This window comes from Lagenorhynchus albirostris, chromosome 16 (genome assembly GCF_949774975.1).
Source record: "Lagenorhynchus albirostris chromosome 16, mLagAlb1.1, whole genome shotgun sequence".
NCBI classification, from domain to species: Eukaryota; Metazoa; Chordata; class Mammalia; order Artiodactyla; family Delphinidae; genus Lagenorhynchus; species Lagenorhynchus albirostris.
In genome coordinates, this window is record NC_083110.1 from 21,816,197 (window position 1) to 21,837,807 (window position 21,611).

Below are 21,611 nucleotides of genomic sequence, written 5' to 3' on the forward strand. Positions count from 1 at the left end.
GCTGTGGCATTAATGCCACCATGTTCCCACGTCTCGCTGCTCTCGGAAGCCCTGGGCCTGGGTTCGCCCTGGCCTGAGCAAGAAAGGTACTGAGGAGGGACCACAGAACCAGGAACTTGGTGTCTACTCCAGTTTTCTTGCTGACCAGCGGTCACCTTGGCCAGTCGAATAACCTCTCTAGCCTCTAATTTTTCCTTAGGGCATTGAATGTGATGGCACCTGCCCTGCTTCTCTGGACAGGATAGTTTAAGGACCAGCGTGTGAAAGTGCTATGCAAAGTAGAGAGGCCTTCCTAGGTCAGAGTCAGGTGAACACACCCACATTACAGATGGAAAGACTGAGGTGCCTGCAGGATGGCAAAGCTGGAGTCTGGCGCAGGTGTTTGTACTACCCAGTCCATGTCCCATCATTGAGCCAGGTAGGGTCCTGAGAAAATCTAAGTATGGCTGGTAGTGTGAGTCTTAGAGGCAGTTCCCCGAGGAAATAGAGGAGGAGTTAAGGTTTCAAGGGAGAAACTGCTTATAATGTGATTCCATTTTTTGTAAAATGAAATACAAAAAGACCCAAGCCCTGTATGTATGAATGTTTGTTTAGGTAGGAAAACTGTCCTAGAACATAAAGCTCTTTTAGCAGGGATTTCTCTGGGGAGATGGAGGGAAGAACTCAGACTTTTTACTTTTGTGCATTTATGTATTGTTTGAATTTTTTTAATAATGAGTGTATATAACTTATTGTTACTATAATGTACTGTTAGTTTTTTTTTTTAAGTAATAAAACAATCCAAATGTTTCAGAGGACTTTTGTGAGAATCTTTTATTTGCTATGGTTTCAGGCAAATGACCACCTACCTTTAGTTTTCTTTTCTACAAAATGGGTCAGTAATATTTGGTAATCAATGCATTTCTCTAGGTATTTAGGTAAAAGGAATTAGGGATGTGTGATTATGAGTTAGACAAGGGAGTGAGGGAGATGGATTCCCTTTCTGTCATTTCGTTGGAAGGGTGGGAAGAATTCTTGGTACATAATTAAAATTCTCCGAATAGCTCTCTGAGGTGAAAGTATAATTATCCTCATTTAAAAGTGAGGAAATCAGGACTCAGAGAGGTTAAGTAACTTGTCCAAAGTCACACAGCAAATAAATGGCAGGTCCTAGATTTGAACTCAGTTGTCTTCATCCATAGCCCTGTGTTCTTCCCGCCATGTAAGAAAAGATAGAAATCTGTAAGAAGAAGCCCCAAATGAGGGGTTAGAAGACCTGGAATGTAGATCTAGCTGCCACTGATAAACCATGTGACTTTGTGTGAGTCATGGGGCTCAGTTTCCTCGACTACCGCCTACTTTGCTGGGTTTCTGTGCCGGGAGAAGGGGAGCTAACACATTAGGCACCACTTCATGCCAGACCCCCGGCATCCATGAGCTCATTGCTTCTCTTTGTATGCCGTCCAGGTGGGATAATGTGTGTGAAAATTGTGTGTGTAGATAGCAGAGCCCTCTGCACACGTGAGCTCTTATTAAAATAATATTAACCCCCCTGGACCCATTCGTTCCTGAGTCAGTCTCCTTAAGAAAGAGAAGTGAATCTGATGTTGAAATCTCTGACCTACCCTTAAGCAAGAGTCCTTCTTAACGCTTCGCTGCCAGCTCCCCAATTTCCTTTGCAAGTAAAGTGTCTCACTTGGAACGTTCACTTCGTAGGCCTGTGCCGATCAGCTTCGGTCACACCTGTTGCTCTGCCTCGTTCTTGATCCTCACGGAAGAATGGACGAGAGAGGGAGTGAAAATTTTCCATGGCTGTTCCCCCTCCCACAGGAGGTTAGAGTGCCTGGGTCACCAGTGGTTACGGAGCCTCCTGCCATGACCAGCCTGTCCACTTGGGCATGTACAGTCTTGAATTGTTTTTTTCATACGTGTCTGTTGGGACCAGGAGGTGGGGCTGGGGTCGGGCACAGAAATGTTTGAGTTTAGACCAGTGCGGGGTCGCTGGGCTCTTCCACTGGCCAGACAGCTCTGGGCCAGCGGGGCTTGGTGAGGTTGTGTTCTCTTCTGACATCTCCTCCTGCCTCTGCTGTGTTCCTGCTTCTGGAGCCGATGAGAGCTTCCAGGCCCTCTCGGTCCACAGGAAGGACAGCCCAGGTATTTGCACAGTAGTAGGGCACCAGTGCCTGCCCTGTGCAGCCTCCTCGGCTCCCACCCTCGGGAGAAGGGCTCTTCCCCTGGTGGTGGGTGGTGGTGGTGGTGGTGGTGGTGGTGGTGGTGGTGGTGGTGGTGGTGGTGGTGGTGGTGGTGGTGGTGGTGGCGGTGGCGGTGAAAGATGCCCTGGGGGCTGGACAGGGGCGTCGTCAGTCTGAGCCGAGAGTCTGTAGGACCCAGCTCGCCATGTGGTGTCTGGGACCCTGGGACCTCCCCCATTTCCTTCCCAGTCTGACCGAGTCCTGAATACTTGTGTCAGACACCATGTGTGAAAGGGAGCCCAGGAGGTTCCTATCACAGACTCCTGGAAGCCTCTGTCTCTGTCTGTGACAGACATCCTATGAGAGATGTTCCAAAGGCTTGCAGCTTGAAGCCCACCAGAAGAGGTGCTGTGCCCTCCTGTCACCAAAATGTAGCGCTGGGGGTTGGAGGCACAGGTGGGATTCTTTGGGCACCAGCGTTTGGCCAGAGCAGCAGAGTTTGAGGCAGCGTCCTAAGAGAAGAGCAAGAATTGTGGAAATGTGAAAGGGAGGGAGAGAGAGGGGAGAGGAAAAGATCTGGAGTTGCTATGGAGAGGGAACGGAAAGAGAAATGCTGAAAGGACCACAGACTTTGGCCAAACCTCCCAAAGCCAGAAGTTGTCCTTCTCCGGCCCTGCATCCCTCCTCCATCTCTCCCCTCCTGGGCTTCCGGGCCAACCTCCTATAAGAAAAGCAGCTCTTATACTGGGGTTCTTGCAGAGATCTAGAGCAAATGGGCAGGAGGACACCCTTCCTTTCTACCCCCTTCCACCTACCACCCTTTCCCAGCTTCTTTCCCAGGTGGACAGGGGCAGCCCGGCCAGCTGCGAGGCAGGGCTAGTCTGAATGAGAGGAAAGAGGCCCCTTGTTCAGTGAGGTGCTGGGCACTCTGGGCCCCTGGGAGTATTCTGCAAACGTCTCTTGTTCCAGCGCTTCCTGGGCTGCTTAAAGGGCCACAGTCCATATGGTGTGGATCTGCTGAGTCCTGCACCAGGTGTCTGCCTGGCTGGGCAGCGTTGGGGGGTACCTGCAGCCCAGCCCCAGGATCTGTGCCGTTCAGAGGCCCCTCCTGAGCTCCTGAGGACCAGAAGGGGTGCCCCTTGGCTTCTTCTCATGCACCTGAGATCCAGGAGGCTTCAAAGTCAGTTCCAGCTCTGCCCTAAGCTATACCCTCTTTCTGGCCCCAATTTCCACATCTCTTCTGAGAAGAGTTGTACCACGTGATGATTCATGAACCTGAACCAGCGGGGGAAACCCTCCTTCCTTCTACGCTGGGGGGCCAGGTCGTCTTCTATATCCCCAGCCTGTTCTCTTGTTTGAGCTTCTTGCCTCTATTCGGGTCTGATTGGCTGTCCTGAAAACGTCTGGCTTCTGGGCTCACTGTCCCTGTGCTGAGCTGTGCCTCGAGTTAGGAGGCAGGCTGGCTGTGGAGCCCTGCTTCTTCTAGAAGTTTCTCCCTGTCCAGCTGGAAAATCTCAGCAGCTTTGCTTGGGCCTGATCTCCACACGGTAGGGGGACTGGCCTTCTCCAAGGGATGGGGACGGTTGTAGGGAGAGTGTTAGGCTCTCAGGTATGGGACTGACTCCCTGGCTGTGTGCTTCGAACTAATCACTTAGCTTCTTGGAGCCTCAGTTTTCACAACTGTAGAATGGGGATTAAGAATGTCCCCCTGGGACTTCCCTGGTGGCGCAGTGGTTAAGAATCCACCTGCCAATGCAGGGGACATGGGTTCGAGCCCACATGCCGCGGAGCAACTAAGCCCGTGCGCCACAACTACTGAAGCCCGTGTGCCTAGAGCCCGTGCGCCGCAAGTAGAGAAAGCCTGCGTGCAGCAACGAAGACCCAACGCAGCCAAAAATAAATAAACTTTAAAAAAGAAAAAAAAGAATGTCCCCCTGACAGGGTTGTATTGAAGGTTAAATGACATATTGGATGTGAAAGCACCTGATATAATTATAAAGTATTATTCTAGCATCTGGCATTCACTGAATTCCTCTTTTGTGCCAGGCCACTGGGTAGTTCCACAGGTCTCCTCCGTCTTTCCTTTCCTGGGGAACTCACATGTTATCAGAGGAGATAGGCATGTCAGTAGACAGATAATCGTGATGTAGGGTGAGGAGTGTGGTAGTGGAAACATGTCCACATGCCAGAGCAGCGCCGTGACTGCTGGTACTGCTCACCCGTCCCCGCCCCAGCGCACAGCTGAGCTTTCTGAAACGTGTCACTGTTGAATACTCAGAGTCACGTTTAGAGTCTAAACCTGCTCGCCCAGTGCACGAGACCCTGCAGGCTTAGCTCCTGGCAGCCTTTCCAGCTGCTTCACTTCTTGCACTGTGTGCTCCGTCATCCCACAGACCACCCTCCCTCCCTCACCTTTGGCCTTCACACACGCTCTTGTCTGTGCCTGGACGCACTCTCCGACATCACCCCCGCCAGCAGCCTTCTCCAGTCTGTGCTTCGTAGCCCCCATGTGCTTCTGCGGCCGCTCGTGCACGTGTGACTGCCTCTCCCGACCAGCACGTGGGCGTGGTGACAGCAAGGGCTGCGGATCAGCGCTGCCAGCCTTGGGGGTAGAACAGAGCATGTCTTCTAGGGCTGTGTTCTGGCCATTTATCTTTCAGCTCCTAGCGGTTTCTGATTGCCCTTCTCCACACGGCTTTCTCACGAAGGGGAAAGGAAAAGGTAGTTGCGGTAGAAGAGATGTGGGTGGGGGCAGGGTTGTCTCTGGCCACAGAGGACACTGGGGGACTCCTGCCAGTGCCCTGATTGTCCCTGAAACAGGAGACAGGCAGGGCCTGGGGGAGCACGAGGCATGGAGTCCAGAGCGAGAAGCCTGCCCAGGACCAAAATATGCAGAAATGACTCTGTGTCCTTGAGTCGGACGTTTCCAGCCACCCTGAAAAGTAAGCATGAGAAGCCATTCTCAGAAGCAAATCACGTCAAAGGTCTTTTCATCCTCATTGGGTCATAAATCTGTCTGTCCATCTGCCAGAAACTTGCCGTGTGTGAGGCTGCTTGTGAGACATGGGGAGGTCAAGGTGAATGGAGCAGACACTGTCCAGGTGACAGGCATAGAAAGTGATGATACAGGCTGGACCGTGCAGAGAGATCGGTGCTGAGGGAGGCGGTATCTGCACCCCGAGGGTCTCGACGTCTGCAGGAGGGGTGACATTTGATTTGAACCTTGAAGGGGAGGTGAGCTTTGAGTAGCTGGGAAGAGAAGGAAGGGCATTTCAACAGGAGGGCCAGGCACCTCCCAGGAATGGTAGAGGTGGTTTGGCTGGTGTGCAGAGAGCCCGGAGCCACACCCGCAGAGTGTAGGCGCCTCCAATGTGGGGGGCTTTGCAAGGTTTTGAGCAGGGGAGTGAAGTGACCAGGGTCCCAGTTTAAGAAGGTGAAATGTGGGGGACTTCCCTGGTGGTGCAGTGGTTAAGAGTCCGCCTGCCAATGCAGGGGACACGGGTTCGAGCCCTGGTCCGGGAAGATCCCATATGCCACGGAGCAACTAAGCCCGTGCGCCACAACCATTGGGCCTGTGCTCTAGAGCCCGAGAGCCACAACTACTGAGCCTGCGAGCCACAGCTACTGAGCCCGCGAGCCACAACTACTAAAACCTGCGCGCCTAGAGCCCGTGCTCCGCGACAAGAGAAGCCACCGCAGTGAGAAGCCCGCACACCGCAACGAAGAGTAGCCCCCGCTTGCCACAACTAGAGAAAGCCCACGCACAGCAACAAAGACCCAATGCTGCCATAAATAAATAAATAAATTTATAAAGAAAGAAAAAAGAAAAAAAAAAGAAGGTGCAATGTGGCCGTGGTGTAGAGGTTGGGTTGGAAGGGAGAGAAATTGAAGATTGAAAACCATGACACTGATTACGCATCAGGCGTCAGGAATACAGGCACATGGTTATCAGGGCTTCCTAAGGCAGGGAGTGGCAGAAAGAATGAATGGTGAGACAGAGAGACTTCAGTGAACTCCACAGGATCAGGCACCATGAGGACAGATGTCTAACCAAGAGCCAGGCATGTAGTAGGTGCCCAGTAAATAGAGTCAGCAGGAAGATACTATGAAGGAAGAACAACAAATGACAGCAACAGGGCCTGAGGTTAGGAGCCCAGGATCCTTGAGGAGAGTGGGGAGCCCAGGAAGTGGAGCGGGTTGGTTTGGTCCTGTTGGGTCAGGAGCGGTCTGATCAGGAAGTGTGGGCACATGGGCCCTGGCACACGGGCGTGGGAACTTGGGCTGTCTCATACCTGCTGGGGGTAGTGAGGTTAAGGTCTCCGTGCTCTGGGCCTGCAGCCCCATGTCCTGAAGGGCTCCAGCCCTTCGTCCACCATTTCCACCTACCTAGAAGTCGTGCCCAAGGAAACCCACCAGCACCACTGCCTCACAATGCTAATAGCTAATGTTTACTGAGCACTTTCTGTGTTCTAAGTGCTTCTCTGTCTCCTTTGATCTTACAACATTCTGTGAGTTACGTTCTATTTATCATCTCAGTTTTTCAGTTGAGGAAACTGAAGTTCACACAGCTGGTAAGTGATGGAGCTTGGATTTGAACCCCAGGTAGATGGCTCTGGAGCCCTTGTTCTGTGGCACTGTCATCCACGTGAGGATGAGCCAGCCACCTCTCACAGAGGGAAGGAATCACGTGGAGGCTTAAGGTGCCTTTGGCGCATACCTGGGGATTGAAGGGCAGCTTCCATGTAATAGTCAAGGATTGGAAGGGACCTTGGAGGTGTCTGGTTCATTTTACAGGGGGGGAACCGGGGCTCAGAGCATTTGCAAGCCTGCTCTGAGTGACATGGTTGATCGCACTTGAATGATGGGCCAGCATGGGTGTTCCAGTGCCCACGGGAGCTGGACTGTCTTAGGCAGGTGGGAGCCTCACGCCGCCTGCCCCGTCCTACCCCAGCCAGACTTGAGCTGAAACGACCTTCCCCAGCCTTGGCCTCACTTTCTTTCCTTCTCGTCCTTCTTTCAGATCGACAAATATCTCTATGCCATGCGGCTCTCTGATGAAACTCTGTTAGATATCATGGCTCGTTTCAAAAAGGAGATGAAGAATGGCCTCTCCCGGGATTTTAATCCGACAGCCACAGTCAAGATGTTGCCAACGTTTGTAAGGTCCATTCCTGACGGTTCAGGTGAGTCTCTCACCCAGAGATTGGGCTCTGAGGGCTGAAAGCTCTGTGAAGCCACCCTTCCAACTTACATTCGTTTGTTCATTCATTCATCTTTCATTCATTTACTCATTCATCCAGTTATTCATTCATTCACCATTCCATCCATCTGTTCTCCCATCCATCCATCCATCAATCCAATGTATGTCCATTGAGATCCTACCATGTGCTATGGGGGGTACCGTGGTTGGACCATGCTGACCTGCCTTTGTTGGCCTGTCTAGTGACTTATGGTAAGAAAGTGTAGTGTTTAGGGATCTTACAGATGCTGTGTGAGTTACTCTTATGCCTTCAGAACATGAATGGCTCCACAACACATGATTCTCCTTCATGTTAGGAGAATCTCTCCATCAGGGCACCAAGGCCTCCTTTTAGTACCCCAGATAAGTAGCGATCCTAGCGGCCAGGTGCGTCTCAGACTCAGGGGGGAGACTCAAGTCCCCATTTGTACAAATTTCATAGATGCTAAGTCAAGGTAGCCCCTCAAGCAGAGAAATGGTGAGAGGAGTAGGACTGGAAAAAAAAAAAATTATCCTGTTGGTCTGCATCGTGTGGCTCATGCCCCACAGTGGGGTTCTGGGGGCTCCCTGAGGATTGTCAGTACCCCCTCCCCAGGGACTGGCCTCAGCCCCTGCTCTTGGCAGGGTGGAGGCTGGGAGGGCACAGCCTGGCCTTGGCCTGCTCAGTGGAGGTCGTTCTGTCTGGCTGACCCAGGAGTGGGTGCTGTGCCTGCCCCAGCTTAGCGCACGCACAGGAATCCTGCTCTGAGCCGTGTTCTGTGCTCTAGGCGGGGGCTCGCCTGCTTTGTGAGAGGGAGGGAGAGAGATCATGAAAGTCAGGTTTCTCTTGGGGTTGTGAGTACATAGCCTGAAAGTACGGCCCTTACAACACTGTTGTGTTTCTTCCCTACTCTGGGGACTAGTTTAAAGCTGCGATTTGGGGCATCTGATATGGAGCCGACAAAATGGACATCAGGAAGACTGCAGCTGTTGCAGCTGATGTTTATGAAAGGTGGGCGAGCGCACGGCTTGTTGGAGGACTGGCTGCAGTGGGAAGGCCCTGCCGTGCCTGCAGCCGGCCTTTAAAGTCCTGAACAAGATTGGGACGCCTAGGAAGGGCATGTGCTCTGTTTGCCCTGTGGCCACAGTTGGGGTTTACTTCATGCACACACACTGGTACTTATATCTCTGATGTTTCTCGACTGTTTAAAATCTACTCCACTTTTATCCTTTTGTTTTCCTTGAGGTCTTGGTGACCAGCAGTTTAGGTTTTTTTTATGACTGCCGAAGAGATTCTAGTCATCAGAGTGACCAGACCGTGGTGTCCCCTGGGTTTTGTTCTGATGCCTCCGGCTTTCTAATTCACTCCTGCTTTTTCCCAGCCCCGAATGGCACTCACATCCAGGAGGATTTGTGCCTTTACAGGGTTAGCTGAGTTCTGTAGGAGAGGCGTGGTCAGCTGCTGTCAGCTGAGAAAAGAGGAAGGGGAGGCGAGGTGGGATGGGCAGCCCCCCAGGGCCCCTGCTCTGGCTTTGCTTGGAGAGTTCAGAAGGCTGCCTTATGCCTGGGGAGCACCTGATCCTGTGTGACTGGCCCAGGGCCGGCACATCCCATGAGAGATGCCTTCTCTTTCCTCCTGAACGCGGCTTGCAAGCCAGCTCCCCTTCCCAGGACTGTGTGTCAGCAGGGGGTGCCCTCCTTCACTCTTTCACACACCATTTCCAGGGTTGAGGGGCTCAAAGTGTGATCCACATACACAAATGGCTAGTAATCTAGTCATTTGTCCCCATTAGTTACTCTTTGAAACAGGGCCCAAAACTCATCCTCATTTGGGAAAGACAACATTCTGCAGCCCCCTCTTAGAGATTCAAAGCAGACACCAACGTATTAAAGGCCCTGAGCAGTTCTGCAGGAGAGAAACCTGTTTAACCCGGCCACCTTCCTTTTCCCCAAACCTGTTTGATCTTTCCCCCCAATATCTATTACTATATTTCATCTATTTTGAGACACCTTTTTGTTTGAGTCCTCTGAAATCAGCAATGCATTGTACAATAGTTGCATCTTTAAATTATTATCGGCAGTATTTTTTCCTCTTTTCGTATTACGTAAAATAATGATGTGTCTGCAATCAGTGGTGTCTTAAATGTGATAACATATGTGGTAATATGCCCACGTTGGGAAACACTGTCCTAGGGTTTGCGGAACTGGAGCCAGCAGCCTGGGCCCCATGCTTCCTTCTGAGCCTCTCATCTCCAGCGTGGTTGGGGCCAAATGTTTAGGGCCTCTTGGGAGCCCAGAACAGTGCTGAGAACAGAAGGAGGAGGGGGGAGGAGGAACCAAAGCCCTGAACCACAAGGACCCGCCCTCCTATGCATGAGGCCCTGGGTCCCCCAGCCTTCCCCTACCCTGCCCACCTCTGTCCTCCCTGGTGACTGTTTCTTCTACCCTGCGTTAGTTTCCAACGCTGCTGTAACAAAGTACCACGAACTGGGTAGCTTTAAATCAGAGTGAATTATCTCACAGTTCTGGAAGCTAGAAGTCCAAAATCAAGGTGTCAGCAGGGCCATGCTCCTTCTGAGACACTGGGTTAAATCTTTCCTTGCCTTTTGCTAGCTTCTGGTGGTGGCTGTCAATCCTTGGCATTCCTTGGCTTGTAGTTTCCAGTCTCTGCCTCTGTTGTCACATGGCATTTTCCTCTTATAAGGATACCAGTCAGATTAGGACCCACACTCATGACCTCCTCTTAACTTGATTACACCTGCAAAGACCCTATTTCCTAATAAGGCCACATTTACAGGCACCCAGAGTTAGGACTTCTGCATATCTTTTGGGGGGGGCCACTGTGCAACCCTAGTAATATACCCTATACTTCTCCCTATGACTGTTGCTAATGTTCATGGGTGGGCTCGGGTCATGTGCCCAGGGGCCCACACTCCCCTTGGAATGGTCACTACAGCCCCACACAGACATTGACATTGATACCAAGGCCTTGGGCCCCTGACCCCAGTGCAGCCCCTGCCCCTTTGTGATGGAAGTGCCTCCAACCAGGAGGTCCCCTGGAGCAGCCGGGATGTGGGTCTCCTTCGTAGTAAACCGTGGTGCTGTTCCCTTTTCGCAATGTTAATTACTGCTTCAACTGTATAATTAGTCAGCGACAGAATCAGTGGTAATCCCAAACCACCAAAGGATAACTTGGACTCACCGAGGTTGACAGATGCCCCTGCCTGTCAAGTGGTGATGTGACTTCCAAGTCAGAGGGAGAAACAAACCTTTCCTTTCCCGCTGACCTTGACCTTCATGACTGGACTCAGAGTTTTGAAACTCTACTGATTTTTCCGAAATGTTATCAGCCCATTTTTATGAATTTTTTTCCCCTTTTGACGATTGTTATGGGCAGTGGTTTTTCTTTAATTGCTGTCCAGTAATCTACACGCTAGGTTTAAAAAAAACCCCAAAAACCCTAAAGTGGCTTTTAGCTGCTGCATATCCTTTCTGGAGTGGGAAAGGTATGAATAATATATATAGAAGAAAGATATTGAAGCCTTTTTACTCCGATGACTTGGCTAAACAGAAACCTCTCTTCAGAGCTGCCCAGTCGGGGATAGGTGCCTAGCTGCGTCCAGCCTCCCTCAGAAAGCCTGGCCAACACTTTGTCTCACTTGTGAAACCTCCCCTTTTTTCTCCTCTTGTCATTTATCACTCAGGATATTGTATCCATAAATACCAATTAGATCGTAAGCTTCTCGAGGATAAATTGAGTTGAACGTTTCCTTGTTTCTGTTTCATGGTTCCTAGCAGGCTCTTTGCTCAAAGGTTAAGTTAAAAATGTTTGATTTGCAGTGTGGTCACAGTTAAATTCTGGGGGCTTAAAATATACTACTTTCCAGCCAAAGGAAGGAAAATATTTCCTTTTTCCACAGCATTTGGGCTGGTCACTTACCTTTCTCTGCCTGTTTCCTTATATGGGAAGGTGGTTGGATTGTCTCAGAAATTCTCTCCATCCATGAAATCTGAATGTCTAGCGTTCTGGGTGGGTTTCTGACGAAGGTATAAACTCTCATCAACTAGCTGGATTGCAGACAGGAGGGAAGGCTTTGTGTCTCATGTACAGAATTAATTCACGGAGCAGAGCAAAGGTAGGCATTTCATGAAAGCAGAGTTTTTGTTTGCCCTGTATTCCAGCGCAGGTCTGGACTCAAGAGAGACATCTGTCCCCGTGTTTGTTTTCCATTATTTGCTGGTAATAATGGTTGTCGTTATAAAGTGGAGAGTTGCCGGGGGCCCTTCAGATGTTTTGTTTAATGAGCCTTCTCTAGAAGAGCAGTTCTTCTGGCTTCAGTGGAAATGGGAAATGTGGGACGAAGTCTCAGCAGCGGCCGGCAGGAAGGTTGAGGCCAAAGATTTGAAGAGGAAGTTAGAGGGAAGCCAACTGCTGCAAAAAGAAGCTGAACTTGAATTTAAAGGAAAAAATAGGCTTCCCTGGTGGCGCAGTGGTTGAGAGTCCGCCTGCCGATGCAGGGGACACGGGTTCGTGCCCCGGTCCGGGAAGATCCCACATGCCGCGGAGCGCTGGGCCCATGAGCCATGGCCGCTGAGCCTGCGCGTACGGAGCCTGTGCTCCGCAACGGGAGAGGCCACAGCAGTGAGAGGCCCGCATACCGCAAAAAAAAAAAAAAAATCTAACTCAAAGTTGTATAAGCAAGAAAGGGAATTCTAGGTTCACATAACTGGGAGATGGAGTTGTAAGTTGGCTTCTGTTGACAGGGACTCATCTGTCTCTTATTCTTTTAGTCTTTGTGTCAGCTTCTTTTGTAGGCCACCTCTCCCTTATGGTGGCAGAGACAGCCCTGGCAGCCCTAGCTGACACCTCACCTAAGAACTAGAGGTCCCAGAGGTGGTCTTGGAGAGGGTAATGATTGGCTGACGTGGATCACGTGCCCATCCTGAACCAATCGTGATGGCCAAAGTGGGGGACTCTTTGGAGGGTAGTTATCTAAAGAGATGCTAGACAGCAAACAAAGCTTACCGGAAATCTTGCTGCCCTTTCCAGAAGTTGTTCCTTGGTGTCCTTTGCCTGGCAGAGGATAGGACTGACCATGCATTTAACCCAGGTAGTTCTTATCAAACTAGCAGCAAACACGTACAGATTTGCAGGACTCAGTACTGGGGGAGGGAAGTAAGCATGTTAAATTGCCCTGGACTTCAAATTGCTTATCATCCAACTGAGGAAGATAAGACATATATACATAAAAAATTAGGAGCATCCCAGTATTTGCAAGTACATGAGTGACCAAGAAAAGGGAAGGGCCCTGGGCTTGCCACAGGCGTGACTGTGAGCAAGTCATTCACCTGGTTTGGTTGGAGCTTCCTTATCCATAAACCGAGAAGGTAAGTTAATATTTGTCTCACATTTCCTGAGATGCAAATGTGATTTACAGAAGAGAGGCCAACTGCCATTTCTTTTAGCAATCACAGACACACCCTGGAATCAAGGTCACTGCTCAGGGACAGATCAGGAGCTGCACTGGGCTTAACAGTGACCTCTTGTAAAATGCCTTCAGGGAATGGCCCCCCGTCAAACCCATCAACTCCCACTAGCAGATGTGTGGAGTATGCAGTATTTAACATTGTCGTGACATCTTAAGGTCGCCTTTCTGGTCTCCTTCTCTGACCCTAACTCCTTGGAACCCTACTGACCTGTGTTTGTGTTTTTTTTTTTTTTAAAAAAGGAGCAGTGGAGAGCTAGGGTGGGGCAGGGGTCTTGCAGAGCCACAGAAGTGTGGGCCAGCCCTATGCACCCTAAGGCCAGGTTCCTTCCCGACCTAGAGGCAGCTGAGACAATTTTCACTTACCTTGCTTGAAAACTTCAGGCCTGGGTCCTGCAAAGGTGCTGCTTGAAACCTGATCCCTTTCCGCATGAAGGGCTGAAAGCTCTTACCTGTTGTGTGTTGACACTGACACCAATAAGCAGGAGATGCCCCACCATCACCTGGAACTTGAGCACAAGAACCTGCTTTTACTTAGGCCTTTCATTCAACTGAAAATGAGACCTTTGACTGGGCTGGCAACTGAAAAATTTCCCAAGCTATTGTTTTTAAGTTATGATGAAAGCCAGTGTAAAACATGAAATAAATAAATGGTTTTATTTTTTGAAAAACATTAAAACAGTAAATAAATTAATTAAATTAAAATGTTAACAAAATAAAAAGTACCCATATTTTCATCCTAGCACGGTGTTTGCTTTTGTGCCTAGTATTTCCCTATGCACAGGTGGTTTATAGTTGCTTACGGGAAGGAGTTTTCGTTATCTTCATTAAAGATCAAAGCAAAAGAACAGAGTCAGAAGCTGCGAGGAATCATGGATGTTGACGAGACCCCCAAAGAGAGATGTAGCTGTTCCTGATGTGCTGAAGTATCACTTTGATGCTGACCTTGGGGATCCTTGTCCCCGAGGTCTGTCCGGGAGGCAGTTTTATCCAACGGTTATGAATTTGGGCTTTGGATTCAAATTCTGGCTCTGCCACTTACTGGCCATGTGCTTTGGCAAGTTACCTAATCCCTCCCAGCCTTTACTTGCTCATCTGTAGAATGGGGATCATAGTAGTACCTATTTCATAGGGTGGAGAGGATTAAAAGTAAAATGAGGCATATGAAGTACTTAGCGACTGGAGTACAGAAAGGCTCAATGAATGATGGTTAAATAAAGTGCTTTTGGTGTTCTAGTAATTCTTCCTCCTGAGAGGAAGCACCTCATACCAAATTCATTTTTTTAACTGAGTAGTAGTGTAAGCACCACAGGGGTTAGGATTCTGATGGGAGCCCAAAGAAAACCCTAAACTGATTTGAACAACCTGTAACATCAGGGTCAGAATTTCCCACAAAGCTGTGACAGCTGCTTCCCAGTATTCTCCCTTGGTCTCTTTCCTTTGGACCATAGAAGCAGTTTTTTTTCGTTTGTTTTAATTAACTTATTTATTTATTTTTGGCTGCGTTGGGTCTTCGCAGGCTTTCTGTAGCTGCAGCGAGCGGGGGCTACTGTTCGTTGCGGTGCGCGGGCTTCTCATTGCAGTGGCTTCTCTTGTTGCAGAGCACAGGCTGTAGGCGCGCAGGCTTCAGTTGTTGTGGCTCGTGGGCTGTAGAGCGCAGGCTCAGTAGTTGTGGCGCATGGGCTTAGTTGCTCTACGGCATGTGGGATCTTCCTGGACCAGTGCTTGAACCCGTGTCCCCTGCATTGGCAGGCAGATTCTTAACCACTGCGCCACCAGGGAAGTCACGATAGGAGCAATTTAAAAACAACGTCATCATGGGGAATTCCCTGGCGGTCCAGTGGTTAGGACTCCACATTTCCACTGCAGGGGGCACGGGTTTGATCCCTGGTCGGGGAACTAAGGTTCTGCATGCCACATGGTGCGGCCAAAAAAAACCCCCCCAAAACATTGGCATCATGTGGTATATCTATACAGTGGAATATAACTCAGTCATTAAAAGGAATGAGGTACTGATACATGCTACAACGTAGGTGAGCCTTGAAAACATCATGGCAGATGAAAGAAGCCAACCACAGGGGACCACATATTGTAGTCCATTGATATGAAATGTCCAAAATAGGGAAATCTCTAGAGACAGACAATGGATTAGTGGTTGTTGGTGAACGAGGGGGTTTGGAAAGAAATGGGGAGTGACTGCAAATGGGTACGGAGTTTTTTTGGGGGATGATGGAAAATTTCTATAATTAGATAGTGTTGATGGTTGCGCAACTCTGTAAATATACTAAAACCCACCAAAGTGTACACTTTAAAATGTGATAGGTGAATTATTTCTCAATAAAGCTTTTATTAAAAAAAAAAAACCAACCAACCAGCGGTATAACTGCTTCCTGTTTTATGAACAACAAGCAAGGCTGCCTTGAATGAATGAATGGGCCACCAACCCTTGAGATCAAGCAGCTACCAAGCATTTATTGAGCTATCCTGGGTGCCAAGGGCAGATGTAAAGAATCCTAAGTTGTGGTTCTTCCCTCACGGAGCTTGAGAGGGTAAGAACAGAAATTCAGTGTGAGAAGACTTTGGTTCATTCATTGATTCCTTTACCACCCTCATTAGTTCAAGTATTTGTTGTGTTCTTACTGTATGCCAGACAACCATTCTAAGTTCCAGAAATAGAGCAGTGTGTCAGAACTTAAAGCTTGGTAGACTCAAATACAAAGATGGCGTCAGCTTTATAAAAGAAAAGCTGTTTTTTTAAAAAAGGCAACCACTACTTAAGAAAAAAATTAAAGAGCTCAAGGGACCCAGAATAGCCAAAACAATCTTGAAAAAGAAGAACAAAGTTGGAGGACTTTCACTTCCCAGTTTCAAATTTCAAAGCAGTAGTAGTCAGGACAATGTGGTACTGCCATAAGGATAGACATATAGATCAGTGGATCAAAACTGAGAGTTCACTATGTCAATTACATCTCAATAAAACTGGGGAAAAAAGAATGGGGAGTCCAGACATACCCGTACTTTATAGTCACTTGATTTTAAACAAGGATGCCAATGAGGGAAAGAGTAGACTTTTCAACAAATGGTGCTGGAATTTGACAGTGGATATCCACATGCAGAAGAATGAAGTTGGACCTCTACCTCATATCATATACAAAAATTAACTCAAAATGGATCAAATACCTAAATGTATGACCTAAAACCATAAAACTCTTAGAAGGAAACATAGGTGCGAATCTTTGTGACCTCGGATTTGGCAATGGGCTTTTAGATATAACACCAAAAGCACTAACAACAGAAGAAAAAAGTAGATAAGTTGCACTTCATCAAACTTAAAACCTTTTATGCTTCAAAAGTCACCATCAAGAAAATGAAAAGATAGTGAGACAGTGAGAATGTAACATCAGAAGTAAAATTAATAGATTTTAATTGATTCTGGAGGAGAATGTGTGAGGGTAACTGGGGTAAAGAATATTAGATAGTGGCTTAATGGTTTGGAATCTTGCCCATCATGGCCTCCTCCATTGGTGCTGTATCGTGGTCTTGGCATACGGTCCCGTCATCTTTCTCTGTCCCACTGAGGTCCACCCCAATCACTGCACACATTGGTCTTGAGGAATATAACCACATCAAGCCAGTTTACTCCTATCTGACTAAGAGGGACTTCTGTTAAAAACATCCCCCGGGTGGAAACAACACAGGTGTCCAGCAACAGATGAATGGATACACATACAACGGAGTATCATCCAGCCTCAAAAAGGAGTGAACGACTGATACAGGCTGTAACATGGATGAATCTTTGAGACTATGCAAGGTGAAGTAAGCCAGATACAAAAGGACAAATACTGTATGATTCTGCTTACATGAAATATCTAGAATAGGCAAATTCATAGAGATAGAAAGTAGAATCGTGGTTGCCTGGGACTAGGGATAGGGGAAACGGGGAGCTAATGCTCAATGGTTATAGAGGTTCTGTTTAGGATGATGAGAAATTTTGGGAATGGTGGTGATGGTTGTACAACGTTGTGAATGTATTTAGTGTCAGTGAACTCTACACTTAGAAATGGTTGCGGTGGAAAATTTTATGTGATGTATATTTTACCACAATTAAAAAACAAAATCCCCTGGGGAATCAGTGGAGCTCTGGACTAGCTGGAATTGGTGTCTGAGCTGATGGGGAAGGAACCCAAGACATGGAATGGACCTCAGATGTAGGGTTTTCTCTGACTTGAAATACTGTTTTTGTCTTTATGGATAACATAGCCATTTGTGAAAAAGGGTAAGAAATTAGAGAAAGATGGGTAGGGCTTGGTACTTAAGTCCATACTTCCATTCTCCTATAGTCAGGAGTGAGCAGGACTGTGTGAAGCCGTCTGTCTAGGGACGCCCGGCTGGGAGAGGGTTTCTCTTCCACTCTTCCAGGCGGGGCAGTGGTCCTATGGGGTCTGAATGACTCTTCTGGCCGAAAGCACAGTGCGGTGGGGCTGGACCCTGTTGAGAAGCGGGCAGAGCATGAGACGTTCCCGGAGCGCTTGAATCTGATGTGATACTGTTTCTCCCTAAACAGAAAAGGGAGATTTCATTGCCCTGGATCTTGGCGGGTCTTCCTTTCGAATTCTGCTGGTGCAAGTGAATCATGAGCAAAAACAGACCGTTCATATGGAGTCCGAGGTTTACGACACCCCGGAGAGCATCATGCACGGCAGTGGAAGCCAGGTGGGTCCCTGCTCCCTTCCGATCAGCCCCTGTGGCCCAAGCATCAGGCCCCAGGGTACCTCCAGGAGCCAGACCCCAAAGCACTGGGAGTCCATCATAGGCACGAGTGGAGGACTCCTGGGTGGAAGAGCGTGACTGCCTGAAGAGACCCCACCATGTGCGTAAACTGGTGGATGGGAGGGGGGCTGCTGGGACTTTCAGGTAAGGGGTGCGAAGAGGAGATAAATGCATCCATTCCCTAAGGATCCAAAGGTTGGTTCCCCAGCAGAGGGGTAGCAGAGCACTTGGGTGAAAACCCTTCTTCCAAGTCATTGTCCTCACCCAGTTCACCAAAGGCCCAGGCCTCATAGGTTATGGCTGTCACCTAGTGGGGCAGCAGGAATCTGAGCTCACAGCCCCAGGGCTATTATAAAGGGCTCCTGGCTACCCAATTTAATAGTCTTCTACGAGTCCTTGGCCCAGAAAGCACCGAGGGCAGGGCCTTGCCTGGAAAGTCACCGTCCCTTCCTCTCACACTTGTAACCCCTGCCAATGGAGACGCTGCCTTCCTTTGCTGGTCGAGGCTGTGGGCATGCTCAGAAGGGCCTGTCCACCCTCCCTGCTTCCCCATGTGGTCGTGGTGGGTGATGGGCCGAAGGCTCACTGAGGACCCTGTGATCAGGGTGTGGGCAGCCCCCAGTCAGGTTTTCAGTCATTTCCGGGTTCTGTTCTACTCCTCACCTTCTCCTGCAGGTGTTCTGGCCACTTCCATTTGAAGCTCGCCTCCCAAGTCCTGGCTGTTGTCAGGATACATATTATTCAGAGCTTGCCAAATATTTGCTTTAGGGAGGGTGTGTTCACGGCAAGGTTCATGACTAAGTTCTCCAGAAAACTTATTGGTTCTGGGCTGGACTTTGAGATGAGACCCAGAGCCTTCTCTTGGCTCCACTTTGTTCCTAAATTAACATGGGTGGGACCTGATGCAAGCTCTCTGCCTTTTCCTTCTACTAGAGAAAAGGGCTAATCCTGGCCTTTAACCTACTGCTGGCGGGTTGGGTTCAGAGCTTTTCAGACCATGTCACAGTGAGCACTGAAGGGGACACTGTCCCTAGGACAGATGGGCCACTTTTCAGTCAGCCGCTGAAAGAGTGCCTCACTCATCTGATGGACCTGCCGGGAGGTCCCCCTGCCTATCCCTCCATTACTGGGCTTCAGAGACTGGCTCATTCATCTGGTGTGTGCCTGAAGGCTGCCAGCAAGTAGGTCTCCTCGTCCTGCCCAGTGGTTGCTGCATTGCTCCTTTTTGCAGGTGGCCAGCAGCCTCTGGTTGGCATCCTGCTCTCTCCATTTGCCAAAAGTACTGACCTGTCACTCTGTTCCCCATGGTCTTTGGGTCGAGCCACCTCTGCCTCTTGCTTCACCATTGGGACTCACACCCTGTGCTGCAGACATTCCTGTGTGCTTTGGCCTAACCTTTTAGGAGCAGGGTTTATAAATTAAGGGGATGCCTCCCACCTCAGGTGCACACTTACTGCATCACTTCTACAGTGACTTTCTTCTTCTTCTTTTTTTTTTTTTTTGGCTGCGTTGGGGCACATGGGATCTTAGTTCCCCAACCAGAGATCGAACCCATGCCCCCTGCAGTGGAAGCGTGGAGCCCTAACCACTTGGCCGCCAGGGAAGTCCTGTGACTTTCTTCTTATTGCTGCCCCTGGGACCTTGACTCTCCCAGCCTCTGTCCCCATCTTCCCAGCCCCAGGATCACTTTGTTTCCTGCTGTTTCTTCCTCTGCCCCTTTCAAGCAGTCTGCAGAGAAAAGATGGTGATGATAATGATGATGATAACGATAATGTTATATTGTCATAGCAAAAACTTACATAGAGCTTGTTATGTATGTCACTGATCTAAGCACTTCATTAGGATTAACTCATTTAATCATCACAACAACCCTATGGGGTAGGTATTATTATTCCCATTTCACAGACGAGAAAGTTGAGGCTTAGATGTTAAGTAACCAGCCCTTTGGGTCACACAGCACATAAGCGATAGAGCTAGGATTTGAACCCAGGCAGTCTGGCTCCAGATGTTACAGTTTTAGCAACATGGGACACTCATAGACTGGCTTTTGTCTTTGTTTTTAATTAATTAATTTATATTTTTATTAAAAATGTTTGATGGTGTGGAAATGTGAGGGCTATGGGTAAGGAGGAAGGTCCAAGTGATTGAGGGAGAAGCTTAGCAGTTGAAAAATAGGGGTGAAACCGTAACCTGTTGTCTAGAAGTTTGGTGTGAGATTAGCAATAAATATTGGTGGTCCATTTTTCTGAGATCTCTTATCGACCTATCGAATATTCTAGTAAACCAAGGGCCCCATTTTGCCCATGAAGCAACTCATACTTACAGACTGTGAATTGTGCTGAATTCTTGGGGTTGTGATCTCGTCTTCTGTAATGTACAGGAATTTTTGCTAGATTTTTAAATCTTTTATTCAAAGTAATTTTAAACTTACAGAAAAGCTTTAAGATAAGCACAAAGAGCTTTTTATACCCTTTATCCAGATTTCCCAATAAACTATTTGCTTTATCCTTCTTTCTCTCTTTCTCTACACAAGCACACACACACAGACACACACACACACACACACACGCAGACACACACACACACAGACATACAAGGTATCTTGAAAGTTTCAGTGCAATTTTAAGCTTTAATAATTTCAGAAGCATAAATGCAACCTTCTTAAAACATCATTTATTTAGTTTTGGGAATTTTGAATACTAAATAAATAATTTAAATTTATTTAAATTAAATAAATATACATGTTGTCAGGAAAGAAAAAAAAAGTTTTTTAGACACTAAAATTTTGCGTGCTGAGAGGCTGGGTAACTTCCCTTTCTGGCTGGTCACAGATGTGGGTTAGCCTGGGGGAATGCCCCTGGGTTGGGGACATTTCTTTCTTAGCAGAGCACTAAGGGGTGGGTGTGTTTGGCTTGAATGGGGGCGGGGGGCTGCTTCCAGCGCCCCAGCCCTGTGAATCCACTTCTGCGGCTGAGCTCTCCCTGCCTCTTCCTGTCCGCAGCCTGCCTTCCTTCCTTCCGCCCAGTGGGCTCTCTTGAGGGCCTGGGAGCCTGGAGCTTCTGAATGCAGATGACGTGGGGCGAGCTGATGGGCTTAGTAATGGGTTTATATCGCTCAGAAATGAAGGTCGCAGGAAGTTTAGCCGGGCTTCTCCGGGGAAGGTGGTCATGTGTCTCCTTAGTCAGTCGCCGCTGTAGCCATGACCTGAGTAATAGTGACTCAGGGACAGAGACTCCCAAGTCAAACTGACAATTTTTCATTTACCTTGGCAGGAAAGTCAGACTGTTAGAGCTGGGTCAAGGACACCTGGGGAAGGATGGGGATAGGTCTCTCAAGGAGACCCTGCACAGTGGCTGTGAGGGCGGCAGTGATCCCCCAGGCTGCAGAGGCCCCCGTCCCCCAGCCTGGCCCCGCTCTGGCCCGGCCCTTGGCTGGACGACTCCTATACAATTTATCTGACGTTTTATTTTAGTTTCCTCTACCCCCTCAATCTGTCAGGGAGCCCTGGCAGATTGGCCAGGAGTGAGTGAACCATGGCCTCGGTGAAGAGGCCTCCTCTTCTCCCTTTGAACTACAGCCCTGGTCCGGGAGAAGGAGTGGGTGCTGCTGTGGTCTAGTTTTGTTTTGTTTTTGAATTCAGGTAGGAATCAGAAAGCTGTGGATTCTGGCAGGTGGTCCTTGTGCCCTTCCCCCACTCCTCCCTGGGCTGGTCCCTTATTCCTCCATAGCCCTTTATCCGAAACATACCCACACAGACTGGGGACCAGCCCCCGCCCCTGTGTTTCTCCCCAAATCCCTTTAGATGCAGAGGGAAGAGGAGAGGGGAGGGGACCTGCCCCCTCCTCTGGCATCTGGGAGAGGCGTACCGCCGTGGGCTTCACTCTTTACTGTGGGCTCTGTCCCTGACACTTTTGTTAAAATCAAGCCTGAATAAAACTATAAGTTTAATATGGGGGGAAAAAAAGG

General features: G+C 48.9%; 1 protein-coding gene across 1 annotated transcript in view; it reads left to right on the top strand.

Annotated features, from left to right (window-relative positions):
• Positions 1–21,611, top strand: part of HK1 (hexokinase 1) — a 70,975-nt gene that overhangs the window by 12,773 nt on the left and 36,591 nt on the right. Inside the window, exons 2-3 of the mRNA XM_060125519.1 lie at positions 7,192–7,354; positions 17,440–17,588. Coding sequence (XP_059981502.1) covers positions 7,192–7,354; positions 17,440–17,588 — 312 coding nt within the window. The remainder of the gene's footprint in view (positions 1–7,191; positions 7,355–17,439; positions 17,589–21,611) is intronic.